The 22,483-nt window shown below is 41.1% G+C and overlaps 1 protein-coding gene across 4 annotated transcripts in view; it reads left to right on the forward strand.

Annotated features, from left to right (window-relative positions):
* oxr1a (oxidation resistance 1a) overlaps positions 1–22,483 on the forward strand; it is a 192,402-nt gene that overhangs the window by 152,827 nt on the left and 17,092 nt on the right. For all 4 annotated transcript variants that reach the window (XM_034127425.1, XM_034127427.1, XM_034127426.1 and 1 more), the window contains 4 exons: positions 314–427; positions 14,208–14,360; positions 16,574–16,758; positions 20,813–21,468. In XM_034127425.1, coding sequence (XP_033983316.1) covers positions 314–427; positions 14,208–14,360; positions 16,574–16,758; positions 20,813–21,468 — 1,108 coding nt within the window. The remainder of the gene's footprint in view (positions 1–313; positions 428–14,207; positions 14,361–16,573; positions 16,759–20,812; positions 21,469–22,483) is intronic.

A 22,483-nucleotide genomic window follows, 5' to 3' on the forward strand; every position in this document is an offset into this window, starting at 1 on the left:
AAAAAATCACATTTGAACACATAACAGAAATACCTGAACAGTATGTTTTAAATACAGGAAAACAAACAGTTCCCATGTACCCATCACTGATAACCCTGACTATCCATCACTTTCCCTTTCTGTGTTTGTCCCTGTCAATACGTGAGAATATTCATGTGATTATCATGCATTTGTTTTGTCACATTTGTGGTAAGGATGCGTGTGTGAGAGTGAGTCATTTTTATCTCTCCCTGTGCGTGCATGTGTGGTGTGCAAATGTGTGTTTGCACAAAGGCAGCGCCTGTGTAAATACAGACATGGATTGTGTTTGCAGGTTCTGTACGTTCCTGATCCCGAGTACGTCTCCAGTGTCGGAAGCTCCCCCTCCCTCAGTCCCATCAGCCCCCTGTCTCCCACCTCCTCAGAAGCTGATTTAGAGAAAGTGACGGTATGTTGACCTCTAATGCACAATCTCACACACTCAGAACAAAGTACATTAACACAATTATTGCCATGCTATTAATGGTTTGAGTCTGGAAAGTATAACTTCCTGTGAGCCATTTGCAAGACCATTTGTAAAAAAGGATTTGCCAGCTTTATATCTTTTTTTATTTGAAGTTCTTAAAATGAAACAAGGGTTAAAAAGTTTGTTTGTTTGTTGTTGTTGTTATACTCATTTTGGCCACAAGATGCTGATACCCATGTTCTAAATAAGACACAAATATGTATGTGTTCTTAAAGGTGATTCTAAATTAAGCCGTTACATCATTTGCTGACTCACATGTGCCTTTTATCTTATTTGAACATGGGGTAGTGGTGCACTTCAGCCTCTTGTGGCAGAAATGGGTTTTACAACAACAAACACTTATTAATTGTTCATGAAAAAAGAAAACCTCACCTGCCAAAACAGTTTTTAAAGTAGATTTGAAATAAGAACAATTATCTTTATGATTATTAACATTTTCCCCCAGCTTAAAAACACAACTTAAAAATACCATAAGGATCAGGCTTTGATCATCAGGTTTTCTCGTTTGCCTCTCAGGGCTTCTGTAGTCATGAGATCATTCACGAGAGGCAGAAAGACATAGTGTGCCAATAGCCTTCAAGGATAGGTCAGAACATAAAACTCGCCTTGTATTTCCAAGGACAGGAAGTGATGTGTGCGTACTGTCTTTCACATATCGTCAAAATCAAGGACATACGTTTTACTTCACAACACATTTTCTTCCTGTACTTCACTGAAGTAGCAGTGGAGGCGCTTCTAGTGAGACTGAAAGTATTTATTTGTTAACCCAGAGAACATGCATGTTTTCTCCATTGTGCCTACAAAACAGTGAAAGGAGATTGCATGCGAGGGAGGTTTACTGAGGTTTAGTTGACATTATGAGCCTTCATGCAAAAGCAGCAGGGATGGAGGAGTCACCCGATCAAGTTGAACAGCAAAATGTATAGGTTTTAAAAGACTTTCAATTACCCCTAATCCAAATGTTGATATTTTTGTAGTTTAGGCTCTTAGATTGGAATCCAACTCAACTCTGGCTATATTGTACAAATGTTATGTAGTTTGAGTAGTCAAAGCAGCTAAACATAAAACAATTATCCTGAACAGTTTTACACTTTTGTTAAATTGCATTTAGAAAGCTATCCAAAAAACCTTGTTCTTCTCTTTCCCCGAGATTTCACTGCAATAATAACCTCTATTAACATTGCTTACATTCTACATCCTTCATTTGGGCCATTCACAGCATTGCTTTAATAATGCATTTTTGTTTGTTTAAAAAATTGTTTAATAGCATTTTATAAATGTATTTCTGTCATAAGAAGGCAGCACAAAACATGCAGTTATATACTGTATGTATTTTCATATATACCATCTACATGTCCAAAAAGACTGACCATGTGTGTGCTTCATTTATAATTGACTGCTTTTTGACTCGCATTGATGAAAGGAGGGAGAAGCATTTATGGAAAAACTGCTTGTGGTCATTATCAATCATGAAGCTGACATGTAAATTGCTGGAGCGATTACAGAACAAAGTGCATGTGTGAAATGGGCTATTAGAACAACTGTCTCTGCTAATGCATGGCTCTTAATTAGTATCCAAGCTGCTGACACCAAGTTTGGTTTGATTCATGATTGTAGTTTACATGATGATGGAGATGCATTGCATTTACACATGTAGCCAGATGTGTTTCTGTCCACCTCAAAGTGCATGGTTTAAGAAGTGATGACATTCATTTTAGTGTTGTTTTGGGGTAGAGCTGCAAGGATAAGTCTATGGACAGAAGAATATCTACAACTATTTGAATAATTGATTTATTAAAAAGGTTCAAAGATTCAAAGGCTTTATTTGTTTTTATTATAACAGCTACAGTATAGTTTAAGTGTATTTAATGCAAATCTACAGTCCCAACCTCCTCCAACAGTGCCACATACTATATTTAAGACAAACTGGGAAATAAAGAAATACAATAGTGCAAGTGACATAATCAGGGCCGGCCCTCGGCACTGGCGAACTAGGCGGTCGCCTAGGGCGCCAGATCTGGAGGGGCGCTGCGCTGGGAGAAATTTTTTTTATTCTGCCTAATTTTCTGCCCTTGATGTAATACATTTACATTAATAATGTAATAAAGTAAACACCCTTTGCACCCCGGGCCGGCAACATTGTGTATTTGCCCTGTAAGTGATGAAAGTGGGGGATATTGACTTATCAGGCGCCCGCAGCTCACAGCCAAAGTGAGAGCGAGCCTCCGAGCGAGCAAGAGAGAGAGAGAGAGAGGGCGCGCATCGGTACCGCGGATTGTTGTTGGATTGAGGCTGATAACTACAGCTCAGTGAGGTAAAGGACTCTGAGTGTTTAGATAGTTCACTTTAGTCCAAGTTATCTCAGTGGGTCTCAAACGGTTTGGTCACAATTTATCTAAACAAATATTTCCAAGGCACTTCTTTATAATTATTAGGATAAATAAAAACAGGTTTGAAATCATTCCATATACTATAGGACAGTAAACCTAAAACATTGTTTAAAACTGGAGATATTAAAAAAATATGCATGAATAAATAAATGTTAACTAGGTAAAATAAGATATGAATGAACAACAAAAATAAAATACGTTACATTTATTTGTTATTGGCTATGGTAGGTTATTGGTTATGTTCACATACTTATTTGGTTATTAAAATGTAAACCGATCTTTTTCATATGGGTGTTTAGAGTTGTACCCCCTAGATCAGGTCTCTAGTAATTCTGCTCAAAGTGCACCAGATTGAAGCATTTTACTTTAAAATGTTAAAAAAAATCTTTCCGGGGGGGCATACCCCCGGACCCCCTTAGAGGATGTGCCGTCCACCCCCCAATTAAAACATGTGCATACAATAATGAATACATTGGAAACCTTCTTTATGTATATAACCAACATGTCAATACGTTTCAGTTTTTGTAGTGTATTGGTCTTTTGTAGAGATTTTTCATTTATTCTTTATATATTATATCGTGTATTGCTTGGGGGGGGGGGGCACCAAATCATAATCTCGCCTAGGGCACCAAAATGTCTAGGGCCGGCCCTGGACATAATGGTGCCAGTAAGTTGCACATTTTAGATGTTTTATTTCAAATAAAAAAATATGAAATGCTGTAAAATGAAATACTGTACAGTAAAATAAATACGGAGTAATGTGTGAAATAAATATGAGTAAATGGCAGAAAATGCAGCTTTTAGCCTCTCAAATATAAATGCTTTCCATGTTTTCTGTCCTATTGAAGTTAAAAACTTTGGGTTTAAGAAAAAAATCTTAATAAAAAAAATCAGCTTGAACTTTGAGACACTAGGATGGTTGTTTTTGACTATTTTCTAGACTAAACAATGTAGAATATAATAAACAGATTGATTTATAATGGTGTCGTTACCTGCTGCTCTTTAGGTTTATTCCTGCTCTGATGTACGGCCAGATGTACATTACGTCACCTCTCATTTTCCATACTTATCCCTCTCAGCTTGACTAGTGTCACATTAGCAATAGGAAGGATCTGCAGGTCAGAGGCATCATGTAGTTTGTGTCTGAAGTGTGTTCAGGTCTGGCCCGTCCAGCGGAACACATCCTGTCCTCACCGCTCTAACAGCAGCAGTGTAAGCCTTCTCCCTCGGGTCCTGTGTCTGCAGCATCTGAATGAGCCAATCACTAAGCGCCGCAGGAAGCCCAGTGGTCCCTTAAGAAATATGACTGTTTGCTGGTCTCCATGGAAACAGACGTCTTGTTTTGCCTCTTTTGTAAGAAAATGGATACTGCTTTCTGCATCGCCATCACTGTCACTTTGGCTCCCTCTCACCTCCAGCGCTCTGTTCTCATCTCTGTCCGCTAATTTCTCCCCCCGGTTTCTAAAAGAAAAGGTCCCCGTTCATTTACTGCTTATCTATTTAGGTCATGCCTGCGAGAACGGGAGCGTACTCTGTGGCTCTCGACGGGTGAGGATCAGAGAGAGGGGCTGGGACTGCAGTGAAATTAAGCCTTTAAAAGTGATGCCGTGTCTGATATTTAGAGCAACTAATGAACAGAGTGGCTCCCATTCCCAGACGAGCAGCCAGGCAGCAATTATTCCAGGCAGAGGAAGTGTGCTTGGAAGGCAGAAAGGAGGGAACGTTACCTCACCCGATGTGCCAGCTCTGTGGAGGCGTTGTGTGTGAAAGTGTCTGTATCTGTCAACTCTGCATGTTTGTGTGTCTGCCTGCACACTCCTATCTCTTTCTCTTCCTCTTCCTTACCGAAGCGAGCAGCATCCAGGTGCTGTTTGATTTTTAAACCACAGGAAGGCCCTTCATAACTCACTCGGCTTCTTTTCCATTTTTTTCACTCCAGAATCCCCGGCCTCTTTTAATTACAAGCCAATTTTGGTGCTCACGTCTCAGTGAGGATATTATCTAAATAAATGGTTCTGGTAGGTGTGCAGTAATAGCTGGTGTAACCCTGATGAAGATGAGTGCTTTGAGGAGAAACTACTTTCAGATGCTTCTCTTTTACTTTTGGATATAAAAAGAGACGGATCTAGCAGGAGATCTTTAAAAAAGCTATTAGCTGTTCAAATAGCCTGTCAAATCATCAAAGCCATTAAAACATATCAGAGTCACTGCAGCATACTTTGTGCGGCTATTCATTTCAATCATAAAGGAAATCATATACATTTGTTTGAACTGTGCTAGCAATCACACTGTTGTATGCTTTAGTTTTCCATAAAAAGAAAAGACAGTACACAAGAAACCAGAGTAAAATGAACTCTTTGAAAACACAAAGTTAGCATGATAAAGAAAAGTTCCTTTTGAAAAATATAGAACACAAATTATATGAAAAGTTAACATTAAGATTGATGTGACTGGCACATGAATAAAAGGGCCATAAAGTCAGTGAACTTTTTTAAGTGAAGTCAATTCATAGACTGTATACAAGTGTGGACTTAGTTACCGTGAAGAGGTACTTTTCAGCTGCTAATTCTAGCCACATCTAGGAGGTACTTTTCAGCTGCTAATTCTAGCCACATCTAGGAGGTACTTTTCAGCTGCTAATTCTAGCCACATCTAGGAGGTACTTTTCAGCTGCTAATTCTAGCCACATCTAGGAGGTACTTTTCAGCTGCTAATTCTAGCCACATCTAGGAGGTACTTTTCAGCTGCTAATTCTAGCCACATCTAGCTAGCTTGATTAGCAAGCTGCATCTGTACCTCATGTTGTCTGGAATATACATTTAGAAGCACATTTTTGGCTAGTCAAAACAGTTTTGTTTGTTATGTACGTACCAGGAAAAATCAAAAAATCAGATTTGAACACATAACAGAAATACCTTAACTACCTTCACAGTACGTTTTAAATACAGGAAAATAAACAGTTCCCATGTACCCATGACTGATAACGACAACGCTATGATAGTGATGCTATGTAGCTACACCGAGGTAGCTACTTGTCAATCATAAGGTAGCTACATTAGCTTAAAACTAATCTTTCTTTATAGTCTGTTTTACTATAAATAAGACCATCATTTACATTTGATCATCATAATGTATTAAACAAGAATTAAAATAAACAATAACCTTAACCAATAAACTATTTAAAGGTCCCATGTCATGGCCATTTCTACTGATCATAATTCCATTGTTGAGGTATATTCAAATAGATTTATATTGTGCAATGTTCCAAACTCACATTGGTTTCTCATACAGCATCTCTGTATAGTATGTGTATTCACTCAGTCCTAAACGGCTTGTTGGAGCTCCTGCCCCCCCCTCCCTGTGAGCCCACTGTGCTCTGATTGGTCAGCTCGCCCACTGTGCTCTGATGAGTCTACCACTATGGTCTACCACCGTTACAGTGGAACATCAGTGATTATGTGTTACAATGGCGTTAGCAACCAGAAAAGGACACCAGTAAGGACAAACAGATGAGAATGCTGCGTGGGGTCTGGGTGCCGTGTTGGCGGGACGTTGCGCGGCTCGCTGCTGTGAGGAGCGGACAGTGTGAGCTGGGTTCATTTCCTACTTGCTGCGTGGGGTCTGCGAGACAGTGAGACATCACGAATGGACGCGGGAAGGGGGGGGTGCTGAGGGGGCTGCAGCACCCCCATCTGCGAGGCTCCACTAGCACCCGCAACCTCCCCCCCCGCACCCCCAAACGCGGCTCACCTACAGTGTAAGCACGCCACAGTTTCGCCGCTGCGAGGCTCCATTAGCACCCCCCCCCAGCGCGTCACAGTTTTGCCGCTGAGAGAGTGTGTGTGTGTGTGAGGAGCTCCACGGATGGGTCCATTTGGGTATGGGCACGTCACTGTACCCAGGAAGAAAACAGTGGAAAAAGACAAATCTCCAACGAGGCGTTCTGGGGCAGCATAGACAGGTCTTTTCTGTGTTAGAGTTTTACTCGCTACAGGGTGTACTTTGAGGGTTTGTGACTTTGCAGACCGTTTACATTCAGAAAAACCTTAATAACACACAAGGGGATGGGTAATAACTGGAAAAGCATGACATGGGACCTTTAAATGTAAGTATTGAGAGAGGTAATAAATCAAGTGAATCGTTTTTTCTTTTTCTTACTGTACATACACATCTTTGTTAAAGGAAGAATGTGTTTTTCTTTTTACCTTCAAAAGTCTCATTGTCTAGTTTAAAAGTGCCTAAAGCATATTTACATTTACCAAATTCGACAAACACCTCCTGGAAGATTATGTGGAGTTTGTGTTTGAATAGTTAAACCCGTTTAACAACATCAAGTCCTGCCTAGCATTTAGAGAGCATTGGAGCACATGTTTACTGTAACACACCTGAGTGGGTTCATATATTGTTTCATACATGGAGGAGCTTTTGGTTTTAAACATTCACATCAATCACACATCTAATCTATCAGGTTCTAAAGTTACAGGTGCTGTTGGACATTATTCTTTAATTGAAGATAACAAAAACAATGAGGTTTAGGTAAGTTGTATTATTCCTGTAGTTGCTGAAACTAGTTTAAATATTGAACGTCTTATGTATGAATACCCATAAATTACCACTTTGAAAAAGCAGAAGAGAAAAGGGCTTATTTGACAGAGGAGTCCAATCTAATCATCATATGCTTTGATGCACTTGTGCCCATGTTTCAGTTAATAAGGTAAAAGTATTGCAGAAAACCAGCCATGTAGTTCAGAGCTCTTGTGACGGAGAAGGCAGCCCTGAACAGTCTTCCTGCTTTTGCTCTGCCTGCTGGTACTGGCAGCATAAAGTAACACATCTTGCAGCTATGTATCATTGGCTGACTGTGTTTGTGTGCGTGTGTGTGTGTGCGTGCATGGGTAACTGGCTGACTTTCCGGCTGGCGGTCTTGCTGTCGTTGGATTATTTGGCAGCCATCGGTTCAGTGGCATGCTTGCTCCAAGGTCAGGCGTGTGTGGGCAGGCGCGTCCTCTTTGTCCTATCCAGGCCCTCCTCATGCTTGTACTGACACATCCACACCAACATGCATGATTACTCACCGTGGTGGCACAGCTACTACTGTGACCTTCTCTGTCTCTTCCTCTTTTGGCACCTCTTATGCCTCCCTCCTTCCTTCCTTCCTTTCTTCCACTGGGTTATGATCTAAAATTAGTGATGGAGGAAGTAGAACCAGTTTAGATTGCCTATATGTGGTGTGCTACATTTGTGATGATCTCACTCAGGTGAGGGTTTCATTTCTGAAAATCCAGGAGCCATCTTGTGAAATAAGGTCTACTTGTTTTTTTTAGCAGAAATTGAGAATTATTAACTAATATCTTCCTAGGATTGGTTTTAAATCTGTTCTTGGTGAAGGTTCAAGTCCACTTCTGATTCATGTTCGTACCTGTGTCTTTATAATGATGTATCCCATCGTTATTGTTAATACAAAGTGCATGTCTATAAATAGCACGAGACTGCAGGCCAGTGTGCACACACATACAATTGTAAAAAAAATAACTTTATAGAATGAAGTCAAAATGACCTAAACTAAATGTAAACAGGTGGAGCACCAACCTATCTTTGATTTGTAAAAACCATAGTGCTTTGTAAAATAATTATCAACTAATATTATTGTAAATAAAAATGCAATATTAGAGAACAGTGGAATTGAAGAGAATGCAATAATGAATTTTCATGCACAAACATGTAATCATTCATTCTTTTGAGTGTGCGAAGATTCTGTTCTAACCCCTGAACATATTCGCAATAAGAAAACATTAACATATGCAGAATCTTTGTAACAACTATGGATGTTAAAAATGCATTTCTTTTTAAATGCTGCTGTTCTTTAAGGACCTATCAAGTGTATGTGCTCACCACAGTCTCTGTGGATATTGAGCAGTTATTTTGGGGATATTAATATCAGCACTGACTGTGCTTGACGACCTCTGCCTACTGACATTTGATGAAACCCAACCGTTTGTGTGCTCCCTCTTGCAGAACGCAGCCATGCCCACAAGGTGGAGCTCTGGATTGATTTCTGATTGCACCATGTGTCACTGACAAGGTCAAAGCCATGTGGCACCTGCAGCCTTCCTCTCTGAAATCTTTATAAGAGAGAAATCAACTAATATGCATAACATTTACAACAGATAATACCACATTTGTCAAATACATAAGAACTAGAATGTTTTTATTGTATGTGTAATATTACAGTCTCTTATTGACATATTGCCTCTGACCTTTAATATGGCTCGGTTGCTTGGATAGAAGCCATATTTCACAAAGCCTCAGCTACTTTCAGTTTTGTTTTTTCTTTAACCGAAAGAAATATTGATTTCTGTAGCCCGACCACCACTTTCATCTAACACAGTTTCACTCGTCTCCGGTCTGCAGCATCAGTGTCAGTCCCCCCCCCCCCCCCCCCCCCCCCCCCAGCCTCCTGTAGAGAAGATCACTGTGATGCCGTGCTCCGTCCACCTCCACAGGCCAGCTCCTGGTGGCCCTGTCACGCCTTATTTTGCCCAGCACCCCTCCTCTCCTTTTCTTTTCCTGTTTGTCAATTGTCCATGCTACCTTCCTTCCTAATCTCCACACACACACACCCAACACACACACAGCATTTACTCACAGCAGCTCTTTCGTCTTTGGATTTCAGTTCTCTAGCCAGTGTACTATGCTGCACTATGCCTTTTGCCTCCCTTTGATGTAATACACGCTGAAATAAATCCCGTTACCAAGACTGACTGGAATCTGGTCACTTCAGGACATTGCCAAGTCTTGGCTTACCTCCAATGAGGTCTACCTGAGGTTGCGTTAGTTCTCTACACTGTTTCTTCTCTACGACCTTACCTTGCATTCACTGACTCAATATTACCTTACTTTGTCTTTACTTTGCTCGCATTACTTAACCTTGAGCTCACTTTAACTCTGTATAACCTTTCCTCCAGTTTGACTCCCCTTGCCTCACATTGACTCGCATTACCAAACCTTGCCTTTACGTTGATTTTATAATACCTTGCCTCGCCGTTACTTTGACTCAATTTGGCCTACCTTGCCTTACCTGCCTTAACTTCCACTCACATTACCTTACCTCCTCTTAACTTCCACTCACATTACCTTACCTCCTCTTAACTTTGACTCACATTACCTTACCTCCTCTTAACTTTGACTCACATTACCTGACTTTGCCTTACTTTAACTGCCTTTACTTGACTCACATTAACTTACCTTTTAATTACAGTACCTTACCTTGCCCTATATCTGTACAGGTTAACAGATTTGTATGAAAAGTCTGCATAAAGCTGAAGGTTATTATGGGTCATAATAAAGAGACGGGCAAGTTTAGAATCATCCTTCACAATACCAAACTCCAGCAGTAGCTGAAAAATATTGGATTTCAAGGAGGCCAGTGCAGGACAAACACTAGTCATATATTAAAGGACTTCAGGGCAAAGAAAGCAGCACCCCGGGAAAGCAATCTTCACTTGAAATATGAGCTGTGGCTGTGGCAAGGTAATGCTGTCTTCCCTTCCATAGAATAAAACTTTATTGATCCGTCAAGTATCCACCGCTGTACCAAATAGAGTGAAATATTCAGATTTAAACGCATTGCAGTGTTCACTCCATAACGTTTTGGAATAATAATGTACTTTTAAATGTATTAAATCCAGAAATACTTTACCAGTATAATCCCAGTATGATCTGAAGTTCCTCTGGTCACTGGCTAGTGTTCCTGTGTGTTCGGAGATGCAGGATTTGAAGTTTGGTAGGGGATCTGGTCAGTAAACCTTACACTGTTGGAGTGTACAGCAACCCTTTGAGGCCCAGCATTGCTTTGAGCTGAATGCTAATGTCAGAATGCCAACATGCTCGCAGTTACAATAGTTGGTGCTGGAGGTGAAGTTGTTGGGGGAGAAAGCAGCAGAAGCAGCCAATATCAGCGTGCAGCAGGAAGGAGAAGGCAGAGCAGGTAGTCATGGGGAAGAGGAGTTGGCAGCTTGATTTGTGAAACATGATTGAGGCTTTGGATCAGGTGATGAGTCGCTGATGTACCATGACTCTGCAGATTCTGTCTAAGGATACTACCTCGGGGTGGAAATGAGGAAATTTCCAACTAAAATTCACATTAAAAGATGAATAAAAGGACAGATTGTCAGCTTTTGACAATATGCCACCATTGGCAGCCAATTAAACAGACCAACTTAATCTCACTTTTATTCCCTGTATTTCCTCTTATCATCCCACACAGCAACATGCGTGCATTGCAACACTATTATGTGTTTGCTTTGCAAGTCAACATTTGGCATTTTACCCAAATAAGTCATAACCCATCACTTTGTGTGCAACAGCTGTCAGCTGATGGACAGTGAGCGCATCTCCACAGTGCTTTATGTGGAGTCTATGATGGATGTTATTATGTTGCCAACCCATAACACCCCTTTCTGACATGTGCCAGATCTAATGAGAAATAATGATGTGTTTGTTGTGCATCTCTATGAGGGAGGACATGTTTTGATGCACTAGCTGCTCATTTCAACCCAGGTGTCTGCCGCACATGTGGACTACTTGTGTATCCCAGGTGTGTTCTAGTCAGTGTTAACTTTCTAGGTGGAAAAGGCTGCACATATTTAACCTTGGAGAAGGAAGGTGAGCGTGGATGAGTCATTGTGAAGTGGAGCGATTAAGTGCAGTTGTGTAGGTGAGGTGTGCTCAGTTTAAGTGGATGACAAGCTGGTTAAAACATAAAAAGTTGTCCTCATAACAGCTGGTCCTCAGATCAGGGATCCTGCTCTGTTTTTGTTTTAAGGATGTTCTTGAAACTTTACCTTTAGCTCCTCTCTTTAACATTAGGTCTCCTTCTCCTTGGCTTGTACGTCGAGACTTGTTTTGGCTGTAGCAGATTGGCCCGGCCCCCCCAGCCCTCCCTGGCTGTGTCTGGGCTGCTGGTGTCTGTGCGGGTCAGTAGCCTCAGGCTGTTTGTGGACCGCGCTGGGAGACGGAGAGAGGGAGGTGTGGGTGGGAGTCAGGAGCAGCAGAAAGTGGGCTCGGGCTCTCTTCTCTAAGCTCTTCACTGCACTTCTCCACCGTCCAAATCCCCCTCGATTATAACTCCCACACACTCCTCTCTGTCCTCCTTTTCCCTTTTGTTCTTTGTCCTCACTCCAATCACTCTCTTTCATTGCCTTTAGCTCCCTTTATTTCCTTGTCTTTGTATTTCTCCACCGCAGCTTTGCACTGCTTTTTGCTACAGTTTCTACAATGCATTCCTCATCCCTCTTTTTTCCCTCCATCCTTGACTTATTTCCATCCGATCTGACTCCCCCAGCAGTGGTTCAGTGTCGCAGAAAGCCCATCCTGCATTCTGCTCTGTCCCACAAAATGTCTCCCGGTCAGACAGTTGTCCCTGCGGATGGTTATTAAGACACACTTCAGTCAGTCTCAGATATTGCATGGCAACAGGCCACTAGTAGAAACACCAAACCCACCACCCCTTGTGTTTCCAGCCCAGCAGACACACCATCTGTGGCAGCTTGCTCTGTTACCATGGCTGAGATGAAGAAGCAGTAACAAAGTGCCTTTTTAGGGTGTGTGTCAACATACATTAGAACAACATAGTTGAGACATCATTTGCGCTGCTTCTTGGCGCTGAGCATCTGGCAGATTGCAGGCAAACAAGAGTTATTATGAAAGGAAATATTTGGGATTTAATTGTTTGTTTTTGGAAAAGCTCTTTTTAATGGCATATAAAGTGATATAAAATGCAATAAATCACAGATGCGGTTCAAAAGACACACTATAACACACACTCCCCATGTTTTTGGCGAAACAGACTTATCCAAAGTACAGAATTACTAATCAATTCCATAAACCCTTACATCTACATATATACATATATTGAATTTGTTAAAAATCAAGAAACACATCTAATAAAATACAATAATTATTATAAATGAAAACGGAAAAAGAGAAAAATGCAACTGAAAAATAAATAATATTTAGGTTAAACATTTTCATGTATAGTATAGAACTTCTGGGCAAAGCCACATGTTTGATAGCATTTTTCTCCAATGTCAAAAATATAAAAATCATTCTCATATCAGCATTACATTTAAATGATCTTTTAATATTATTATTTCACAGTGTTGCTGTCATCATTACAGTCAAAACATTTATATATATTTGTTTAAAAAAGAATTGCCGCACGCAAAAGTATACAATGCTTGCATATTTAGGCACAGGTATTATTATTTAAGGCTATTTTTTTGTGGATTCTCCTAGTCGATGTGTCCATATGCATGAAGAATACACCAATGCACTCACTCACACAAACTTAGACAGATGTTTGTTAGTGTATAAACTGCTTCTGCTTAAATACCGACCCCAAACCAGAGTCAGAAGGTGATAAATAGTTAGCTTGTTTGTTTCAATGATGGATTACTGTATGAATCCACCCCTGGAGTTAGAAAGTCAATAAAATAACTCGGAGGCACAAAATGACCACAAACGTGTGTGTGCAGCAGCCCCACTGTGTCATAATCCGTCTATTATACAGTAATAGGAGTTTCAAAATGGCAGCAATCATTTGAAATGGTTTCATGTTTCAATATTTTTATTAAATAATATTTTCAGTTTCTGGCATCAAAGTGAATCAACAATGGTAACTAGTTATCATGAGCAGTTTGTTCTTAGAGAAAAGTAGGGCTTAAATGTTTAAACATAAAAATGTGCCTCAGTCTGGCTCAACAGCTTCAAACCCCTCCCCTGATTCTAGGGCACATTGAGTCCAAATAACACTAACCAGGCATCAAGTTAAATGAAATGAAATCTTTGGTCTCGTATGAATGTTTTTCACCTAATTGCCCGTGTGAAGCACAGACACACAGGAGGCACATTCATCGGGTTGCTTTTAACCCGATTGTCCCGCTGTGCAGAAAAATATCTGTTTATATATAGACACTTCATTTAGAGGCTCAAACGCATTAGTTTGATGAAATGAGACGCAAATTAGTTACAGCGTGTATTACCAAGTGAACCAAGCTTAGTTGTTTCGGCAGTGCTTATTATTTAGTCTGTTTGCTTGAATGCTATTTAGAGATTTGGACATGATGCATTCATATAGATGTGTAGGCACTGGGATAAAGTGGATTCATCACTTAACCCCAGACTATCAAATGTTCTCTTTTCGGTTTGCTGTGAGAAAGGAGAGCTTGTTCAGCCTAAAGAACAGAAGATGGTTATTGTTAGAGTATGAACTAACAAATGGTGTCCACACCCCCTCCCGTTCCATCCCAAAGGATTCCGATGGCCCCCCCAGACCAGATGCCGCTCACCCTCCCGTGTTCTCCGCCCTTCGCCAGTCCAGAGGGGTGTCATCCACCTCCGAGGAGGAAGAGGCCCTCACAGAGAAGTTCCTCAAGATCAACTGCAAGTACATCACTGGTGCAATGGTGAGATCCAACTTAAAGGGGCCCTATGATGCTCATTTTCAGGTTTAATATTTGTATGTTGTGTCTCTCCAGTGACATGTCTCCATGCTTTAATGTTCAAAAAGCTCTTTATTGTTCTCATACAGCCTGTGCTGCAGCATCTCTTTTCACCCTCTGTCTGAAACCAGAGCCCAGTCTGCTCTGATTGGTTAGCTGGCTGGCTCAGCTGTGATTGGTCAACCGCTTAGAGATGTCCTGCCCCTTAGCCTATCACGTACAATGTGTTGGAGCACTAGCCAATAGAAGCGGGAGTGTGACATAGTGATGTCACTATGTTATGGAAGAATACGGAGACAAATTGAGGCGTTTCAAGCGCGGGGGAGGGGAGTGGGTGGGAACACAGGGATTTTAGCATTTGCAGACCATTTTAAATGCACGAAAACCTATAGAACACTACAGGAGAGGAAAACCCCCCAAAAAGCAAAATAGGGCCCCTTAAAATATCGAAACAGTTATGAGTATGGCGCCTTGGTAAAGATCCTTCTATTTGCTGATGGTCATGTGGCAGACAGCTGCTGTAGACGAAAGTGATGGAATAAAAAAGGGAAGAAGTGGTTATATTGGTGTCAAACTACTTCTATAATCATACAGAACAGCTGCCAGCTGCAGGGACTTGACACACTTCACATTTCAAAAGGCTTTTGTATAGATTGGGAATTAAAATGAAAAGAAAAGAAATGCCCCCATAAATAAAACTCAACATTAAAGCTGTTTTTCCTTAACTTTGTTTGTGTTTCTTTGTTGTAAACCATCAATACTGTACCTTAGAAGAGCAAGTGCTTCCATTGAGATTCAGTCATTGACACTCACAATAACACACGAGTACTCAACTATAGCAGATCAGAATCCAGAACACTGTGCTGCCTGAGATCAACCTTTTTTTAGAGGATTTTGTAACATGAAAACATAATAATCTTGTTGTGTTTGTTGCTAATTATGTGTTTTCCTGCAATATATGAAATCACTACCTGAGGCAGACACAAACAAGGCAGCGGAAGAGAAAATCAATACACCAAAATGTGTTAAAATCACATGTCTCATAAAAAAGATGCGTTTTTGTTATATAGGAAACCTGGAAGGAGGTTCAAATTAGAGCCCAGCAAACACTGATGAGCCAAAATGAATGACCCTGTAGAGCGGCACATGAAGAGAAGCATCTCTCCCGCTGACGGCGGTTTAATTCTGCTGTGTATACTTAATGTTGTTCTGATGGCCGATAACCAGGGAGTCTGCTGCTCCTTAAAGTGATGTTAACCAAGTTATCTAAATGCAGCATCTCAAATGCTCCTCAGTACAGTTAAATGTTTTTCTCAGATCTGTTTGTTACTTCTGCTTTTTTCCGATCTGGTTTTGAATGTGATTTGGTTGTTTTTTTGGGGAGTTTATCTTTGTCTAATGCAAGGGACAGAGGGTCTTGAATGCTGTACAGGCTGTGAAGCCACTTTAAAGGTAGGGTAGGTAATTCACTTCAGAAACACTTTTTGTTATATTCCATGGAATGCTCTTAACATCCCGATAGCAATGAATACATTAAATGCTTTGACAATAAATATATACAAATATTTCATCTGTGGAAGCCGTGGCGCTGGAAAAAGCACGACCAATCATGTGCCCCGGCCCGCGGCAAATAACTGGATGGCCTACCTGCCTGTCAGCCTTCCATCTCGTGCACAAACTTATCTCGTGCCCTCATTGGTCATGTGCGCTTTCGTGTGTGTTGGAGGAGGGGCTCTGTAAGGAAGTGGCAGATTTTTTTCGGCTGTGTATTTTCAAATTCTAGCGATCTCGAGCTGGTTTCTCCATTCTTACCTACCCTACCTTTAAGCCAATATAAAATTAAATATTTTGGACAGTATGAATAAAGTTTGATTTTGAGATTAAAGATTTAGCATGTGTACGTGCATGAGTGCGCAGACACACACACAGATCCATGGTATTGAACTGCTGATTCACTCCTAGGTACCAAACGAAAGCTCTGAAGTGTCCACTGCTGGCAGTCGATACCTCCTACTTGATTTAGGACATTTGCGGTCTCAAATTGATTTGCCTCTCAGTGGTTTATGTGACGGAGGTGCTTTTGATCATCTTTTGGTGCTACATAAACATTCTAAGCTGTTATAATGGATCCCATTTGTTCTCACCCATCCCTCTCTTTTTTCCCTGTGTTGACTCAGGGTGCGGTGAGCGGGGTGTTGCTGGTGACACCCAACAACATCATGTTCGACCCCCACCGGATGGACCCCCTGGTTCAGGCCCACGGGTGCGAGGAGTACGGCATCATGTGTCCTCTGGAGGAAGTGCAGTCTGTCGCCGTCTGCAAGGAGATCACCGACCGCAAGATCAGAGAGGCTGTGCCTGAGTATGAAAACGCTGTTGTTCAATATGTACAGAAATATGCGGTGGCCGACCTGTGCAAAGTAACACGTTACAACGGCTCAAAACCTTTTCCATTAGGAGAAATACGCTGCATTTTTACATCGTCACCAACTTAACTGTCCCTTGAAACTTGCCTAAAATGTGCGTTTAATTTGATTATTTTAACAATGTGATTGTATGATACCCTCCAGTGTCATTGCAGATCTGCTTTAAGCTAGATAGCTCACATAGCTAACTTAGTCATTTCAAATATACTGACAAAACACTTTATTAAAGTGTTATTAAACAACTCTGCGACATTGACAGTTGGCCAACCTTATAATCCCTGAATGTTGACAAGCTCTCCGGTCCCAGCTGTGTGAATCACTTTTTAGTGTCCCTATTTCTATTTCTGTTATTTTGGTTTTGAGCTTCTTGCAACGTTTAGTTTATGCAGCGCTTTTAGTAAACCCTGCGCATGTTTCATTAAGTTGGTGAATGTATTCTAAATTCTGCGCATGTGTTGTCAAGTTGGTGAACATGTCTCGTCGTGTGCATGTGTTTTGGGACATTTGTGTTTTTATATTTTCATTGTTTTTGAAAGTGCATCGTGTTCATCCTAATGTAAGTGTTTTGGGCCGTTTGCACTGGTCAGCCACCGCAGAAAAGTTGTTTTTAAAGTAATATAAACACTGACTCATTCTTAAGGTATACTTTCCCAACAAATTAATTCTGAAAGTCTTTCTCCCACTCACAGAAATGCAGCAACCTTGTGATAATCGCTGTCATTGTCTAGTGCTCACACTGTCAGATTGCATCAGGCAATTTTCTGTTTAATTTTCCCCCCACATACCGAAATAAAAAGGAAACGGCAATTACAGCAGGGTTAATGAAGTATGCCTTCACCCTCCTACGTTGTGATTGCTCACCTCTTTATGCACTAGGAAGCAGCCACTTCAGAGGATTCACTGTTGTTTCCTCCCACACATTTGTCTGAGTTTTTCTTTTCTTGGTTTAAATTGTTTCTCTCTTGTTGTTGTTGTTGGAGTATATGAAAGAACAAATCTAGTCTGGTATAAGTGGAACCGTATGAAGTTATTGTTTTCGGTTTGTTCTGGTGGCATTAGGGTCTGAGCAGCTCGGTATTTATCTGGAAGAGTGTTGTATGTGGAGCAGATATTGTGCTGGACAATGAGCAGGCCCAGCTGTTATCCCTGCTAGGATCCATTGTCTGTGTCATGTGATAGAAAATAATCAGTATTCATTCAGCAACAAATGCGAATGATAACAATAAGATTGAAGGGCGTTGCTGCTGCACGTGTGTGAGTGTTGAACAAACTACTTGGGTCTAACTAAGCTGAACAGGGAGTGTAAAAGAAAGGACAGCAGTGTTTGCAGGCCTTATGATGACTTCATTCTGACTCCATGCTGACACTTGAAGTCTGACATCAGTTTGACTGCATTCTGACTATACTAGACGTCACTGCACACATAGGTCAAGTTGGCACTAGTCGGAAGAGATGAAACCGAAGGCACTAAAGATTTTACAGGACAGGCAGAATCAAATACACTATTATTGCATGACAGAAGTTTGATATATGATTTAGTTCATCCTTCAGCTTTTTTACCTTATAACATACCTTAATTCAAATTTAGCATCTTTTGAGTGTCTTTGAATATAGTTTTCCACTCGCATATCCTTTCACCTCTTACTCTCTCTCGCCGTCTGAACACATAGTTGGGCCACAAGTGAATGTGATTCTGTGTGCTAGTCTTTGAACCCTCATTAAGCCTCAGTTATGATTTCTGCACGGACATTAACTGATGCAGGATGGTAACAAGGAAACGTTTGATCTTTTATACTCAATGTGGGTTTCTCCCAGTTGAAAGGAATTCTCAAAGCTTTACATTTCTGAATTATTATTCAACAGTCTGCATTGTCAGAAAATGCAAAGTATGCATGTACAAGCACAACCTGCTACGTGTAACCCCAGTGAAGGGCCTTTTGATGGGGTGACATCACTTTGCCATAGTTGCAATAAGCATTAGAGGTTTCCTAGAAATACATATTTTTTTTATTTAGCATGAAACACTTATTTGTTCGTGTTGAAAAAAAACTTGTGCATACAATTAAATAAACCTAAATATTTGTTTGATTATCTTTTTAGCCTCTAGCAGCTGTGTTGTTTTAGCTTAACACTAACCCAGTAGCAGTGTTGAGTATAAAATTGTCAAACTATTGCTTTCTAGGGTATAGCTGTGTTTAAATGCACGTATCTAGAAGCCCTCGTTATAAAATGTTGAAACAAAAACATAATGGTATCCTTATCTTTAGAAAGTTGGTGCGACAGATTTATGCATATAGGGACATGAGTTCTGCGAATGCTTTTAAAGCCTTATCTAGTGCTGGAGTCCTGCCCAGTGTGTTGGGCTGTGCGTGCTCTGGTCAGAGTCTGAGCTGCAAGCACGGCATGACTGATTTTCCATAATTACTTTGAAAAGAGCTCATCTAACCAGTTCAGCTGGGCTTCTGCTGTCTTTTGTCACCAAGTGGTTTGCTGAACCTTGACGCAAACGTTTTCACAGTGAAAGACTACGTATATGCCCCAAACCTCTAGATGTGCGCATAAATCATAATCAAAACCAGTAAAGCATGATTCTGTTCGAAGAAAATCAGGGCAGCTCTCTGTATTTCAAAACTTTGTTAATGCATGTTTAGGCTTAAACCAATTCTGGTCATAACTAAATTAGTCAAGCATTGTTTTAAATGTTGTCTCGTGTAATATATGTTTTCCTGAAGTATCTGTAAACTGTGCAGTTATTATTTGTAATGTATTTTATATAGTTGGACCATTTTTGAAATAACAATAAGCAGAATTGGAGCAGATGTTTTTCCAGCATATTGTGCATCAGCAACTCTTATAATTAGACTGAAATTATTTGACTTTAATTGTATTGTTCTGCAAAAACAAACCACGTCAATTTTTATTATAAAGCTTTTAGCAAGGAAGGGCATGCATTTTTTTATTGTTCTCACTTTTAATAATGCATTTGTGAATATTTATGTGGCTACAAGACAGTTCAAATCAAAGCAGCAGACGGAGACCCTGACTTTTTATCCTCAGTTTGGGTCAAGCTCCTCAAATGCTAGATTATACATTTCCCATAATGCAACCTAATAGCATCTCTCATTAGACCCACTGTGCCTGATAAATTCCCAATAATGTTACACTCCAAGGTCCCAAATTGTAACAAAGGCTTTTCTGTAGAAGATTCAACCCTTGTGCCTCACTATGGACATCTTTTTATTTATTTATTGTTTATTTTGGGCTGTTTCAATGCATATGGCATATATTTAGGCAAGGTTTTGAGTTGTTTTTTTTATCTTGAAAGTTCAACATTAGCTCAGGGTTAGGGTGAAATACAGACACTTGGACCCTTAGGAATACAAATGTCATCTCTGAAACCCATTAAAGCCAAAATGTTTAATCCAACATCCATTACAGCATTCAAATATACATTCTATGCTTTCAATATAGAGCCTTGTTCTCATGTTTGCTCTATGGGTCAAATACATGCAATGTCTTATCTTCCTGCACATGAAATAAAAATGCATCAAAATAAATGTTTATGCTAATCATCGACATAACCCAGACTGTGAAAAGAAGGCCCCCTGGTATTTCATAAGCACAGTTGTTCTTCATAAAGAAACATAGAGGCATTGTGTAAGCAAACTGTCTTTTTCTCAGGCTACCATTTCTCAAAACAAATATATGTGGGAGTTGTCAAGACAAGTAGATGTTGGTTTAAAGATTTTGCTCAGTGATATTGGAAGAAAATATCAATAGATAGCATTTTAGACTATGTTAGGGGGGGAATGTGGACATCAGGTTTATTTTCTCAGGCATTACTTACAGTCTTTTTTTATATTTCTAATCATCCTAACAATGATAGCTAAACGTATCTCTCCTCTTCATGTAAAACAAATATCAACATGTCCAGATATATCTTTATTATGAATATAGTTACATGTGTCTTATTGCCTCTCCTTGTTTCAGTGACCTGGAGCCCCTCCCCACTGAGAGACACCCCTCCCAGAAGGAGCCGGAACAGCGACTCAGGGAGCCGGGGGCCAGCGACAGCACGGCCCCCCGCAGCACCGAGGGCTCCTTCTCCGAGGACGTCTTCACCGAGTCGGAGCTGTCCCCCATCCGTGAGGAGGAGCAGGCGTCTAACGAGGACCTCCGCCTGGACAAGTCCTCAGGCGCCTCCACCGAGTCCGTGCAAACCGTCACCCAGGTGGGGGCCGCCACTGCCGGGTCCCAGTCCCCAGGCAGCGCCCGCGGCTCCGTCAGTCTGCCGGAGACCCCCGCAGAGGACAATCCACCAGACACTGCCCCAAAAAGCCAGTCCCCCATGGGATCCAAGCAGCACAGTGTAGAGAAGCCACCAAGCACACCCCCCACCACCACCACCACCAGCAGCCGCAGCAGCAGCACTAGCCAGGCCCCCGGCCCCAGCAGCAGCACCTCTCGCCCAGGGTCCCAAAGCTCAGCCACCCCCGGTGCCACAGACACCGCCTCTGTCTCAGCCAGTCCACAGAGGGAAGCCAACGAGGGGACAGACGTCTCCAAAACAGACACTAAGCAAGACAAGGAGGAGAAGGTGGAAGGAGAGGAGACACAAAATGAAGCCACGCAGAACTCTGCAGAGGGTAAACACATTTACTGAGTGAAAGAATAGTTACAGGTGATGAATGTGGCTTCAGGTTTAGCTCCATCCATATCTTCTGAGGACTATCAAAGCGAGTTCCTCTCCTCTCACTTTTTTCATGTTGGTTTCCCGATAACCTTTCCGTTTCTACTCGCCGTGCTGAGAGTAATTGGAATGTAAAGACGAAGGCAAGCAGCAGCCCTCTCCGTGTTATCAGCCTGGTGGAGCTAGTCCGGCTTTATGGGGCTTTATGCAGCACTTTGATCTCGGGCTCTGGTGGTCTGGGCCTCTCCTTTGGGCGATAAGCTGAAGCCTATCAAACACCATAATGCAACAAACACCCACAGTGGCGATGAAACCCGACATCAAAACAGGTTCTGAGGCGGCGTACAGAAAGGTGTTATTTATGTGTGACATCCTTCTCCGGAGTGCTTTCATGTGGATTTAGACAAATACTAAATTCCTCAAAGCCTGGAATAAACTTATTTTGTGTTCACTGCCATGTTGAAGATTAGAGGATCACACCAGGGGCTTTGGATGTTTGGACCTGCCAACAAAGGTCTTCAGTACAGCTAAATGATGAGTTTAGATCTTATGTATCTCTGTTCAATACAGGACGAGACATCTTCCAGTAACATCCTTTCTAGAAAACGTTTTCAAATAACATAAATGATTTGCAAAAAAATTCTACCGAATAAGAAAGCCCCAATGGTTTCATCTAGCAAACGGCATTCTGGGCCGATACTAATGTTTAAAATAACAATAACATGCTAAACTTACCAATTTCTCATCATCGCACTATAGTCTTCCAGCTTTGATTTCCTGAAAGCATAAGCTGTAAATTACGTATCGTTTGAATGCACCAGCAAGTAGCATTTCTATTTGCACCAGTGATAATATAAGTATAGAATCATATTCAAAGTAAGATGAAGTGCAGTTGACTGAAATAAATCGAATGCCTGGAAATTGGGTAGTTACAAAAAAATAAGCAAAAGAGAAAATGGCTGTTATGCAAT

This window comes from Trematomus bernacchii, unplaced genomic scaffold (assembly GCF_902827165.1).
Source record: "Trematomus bernacchii unplaced genomic scaffold, fTreBer1.1, whole genome shotgun sequence".
Classification (NCBI taxonomy): domain Eukaryota; kingdom Metazoa; phylum Chordata; class Actinopteri; order Perciformes; family Nototheniidae; genus Trematomus; species Trematomus bernacchii.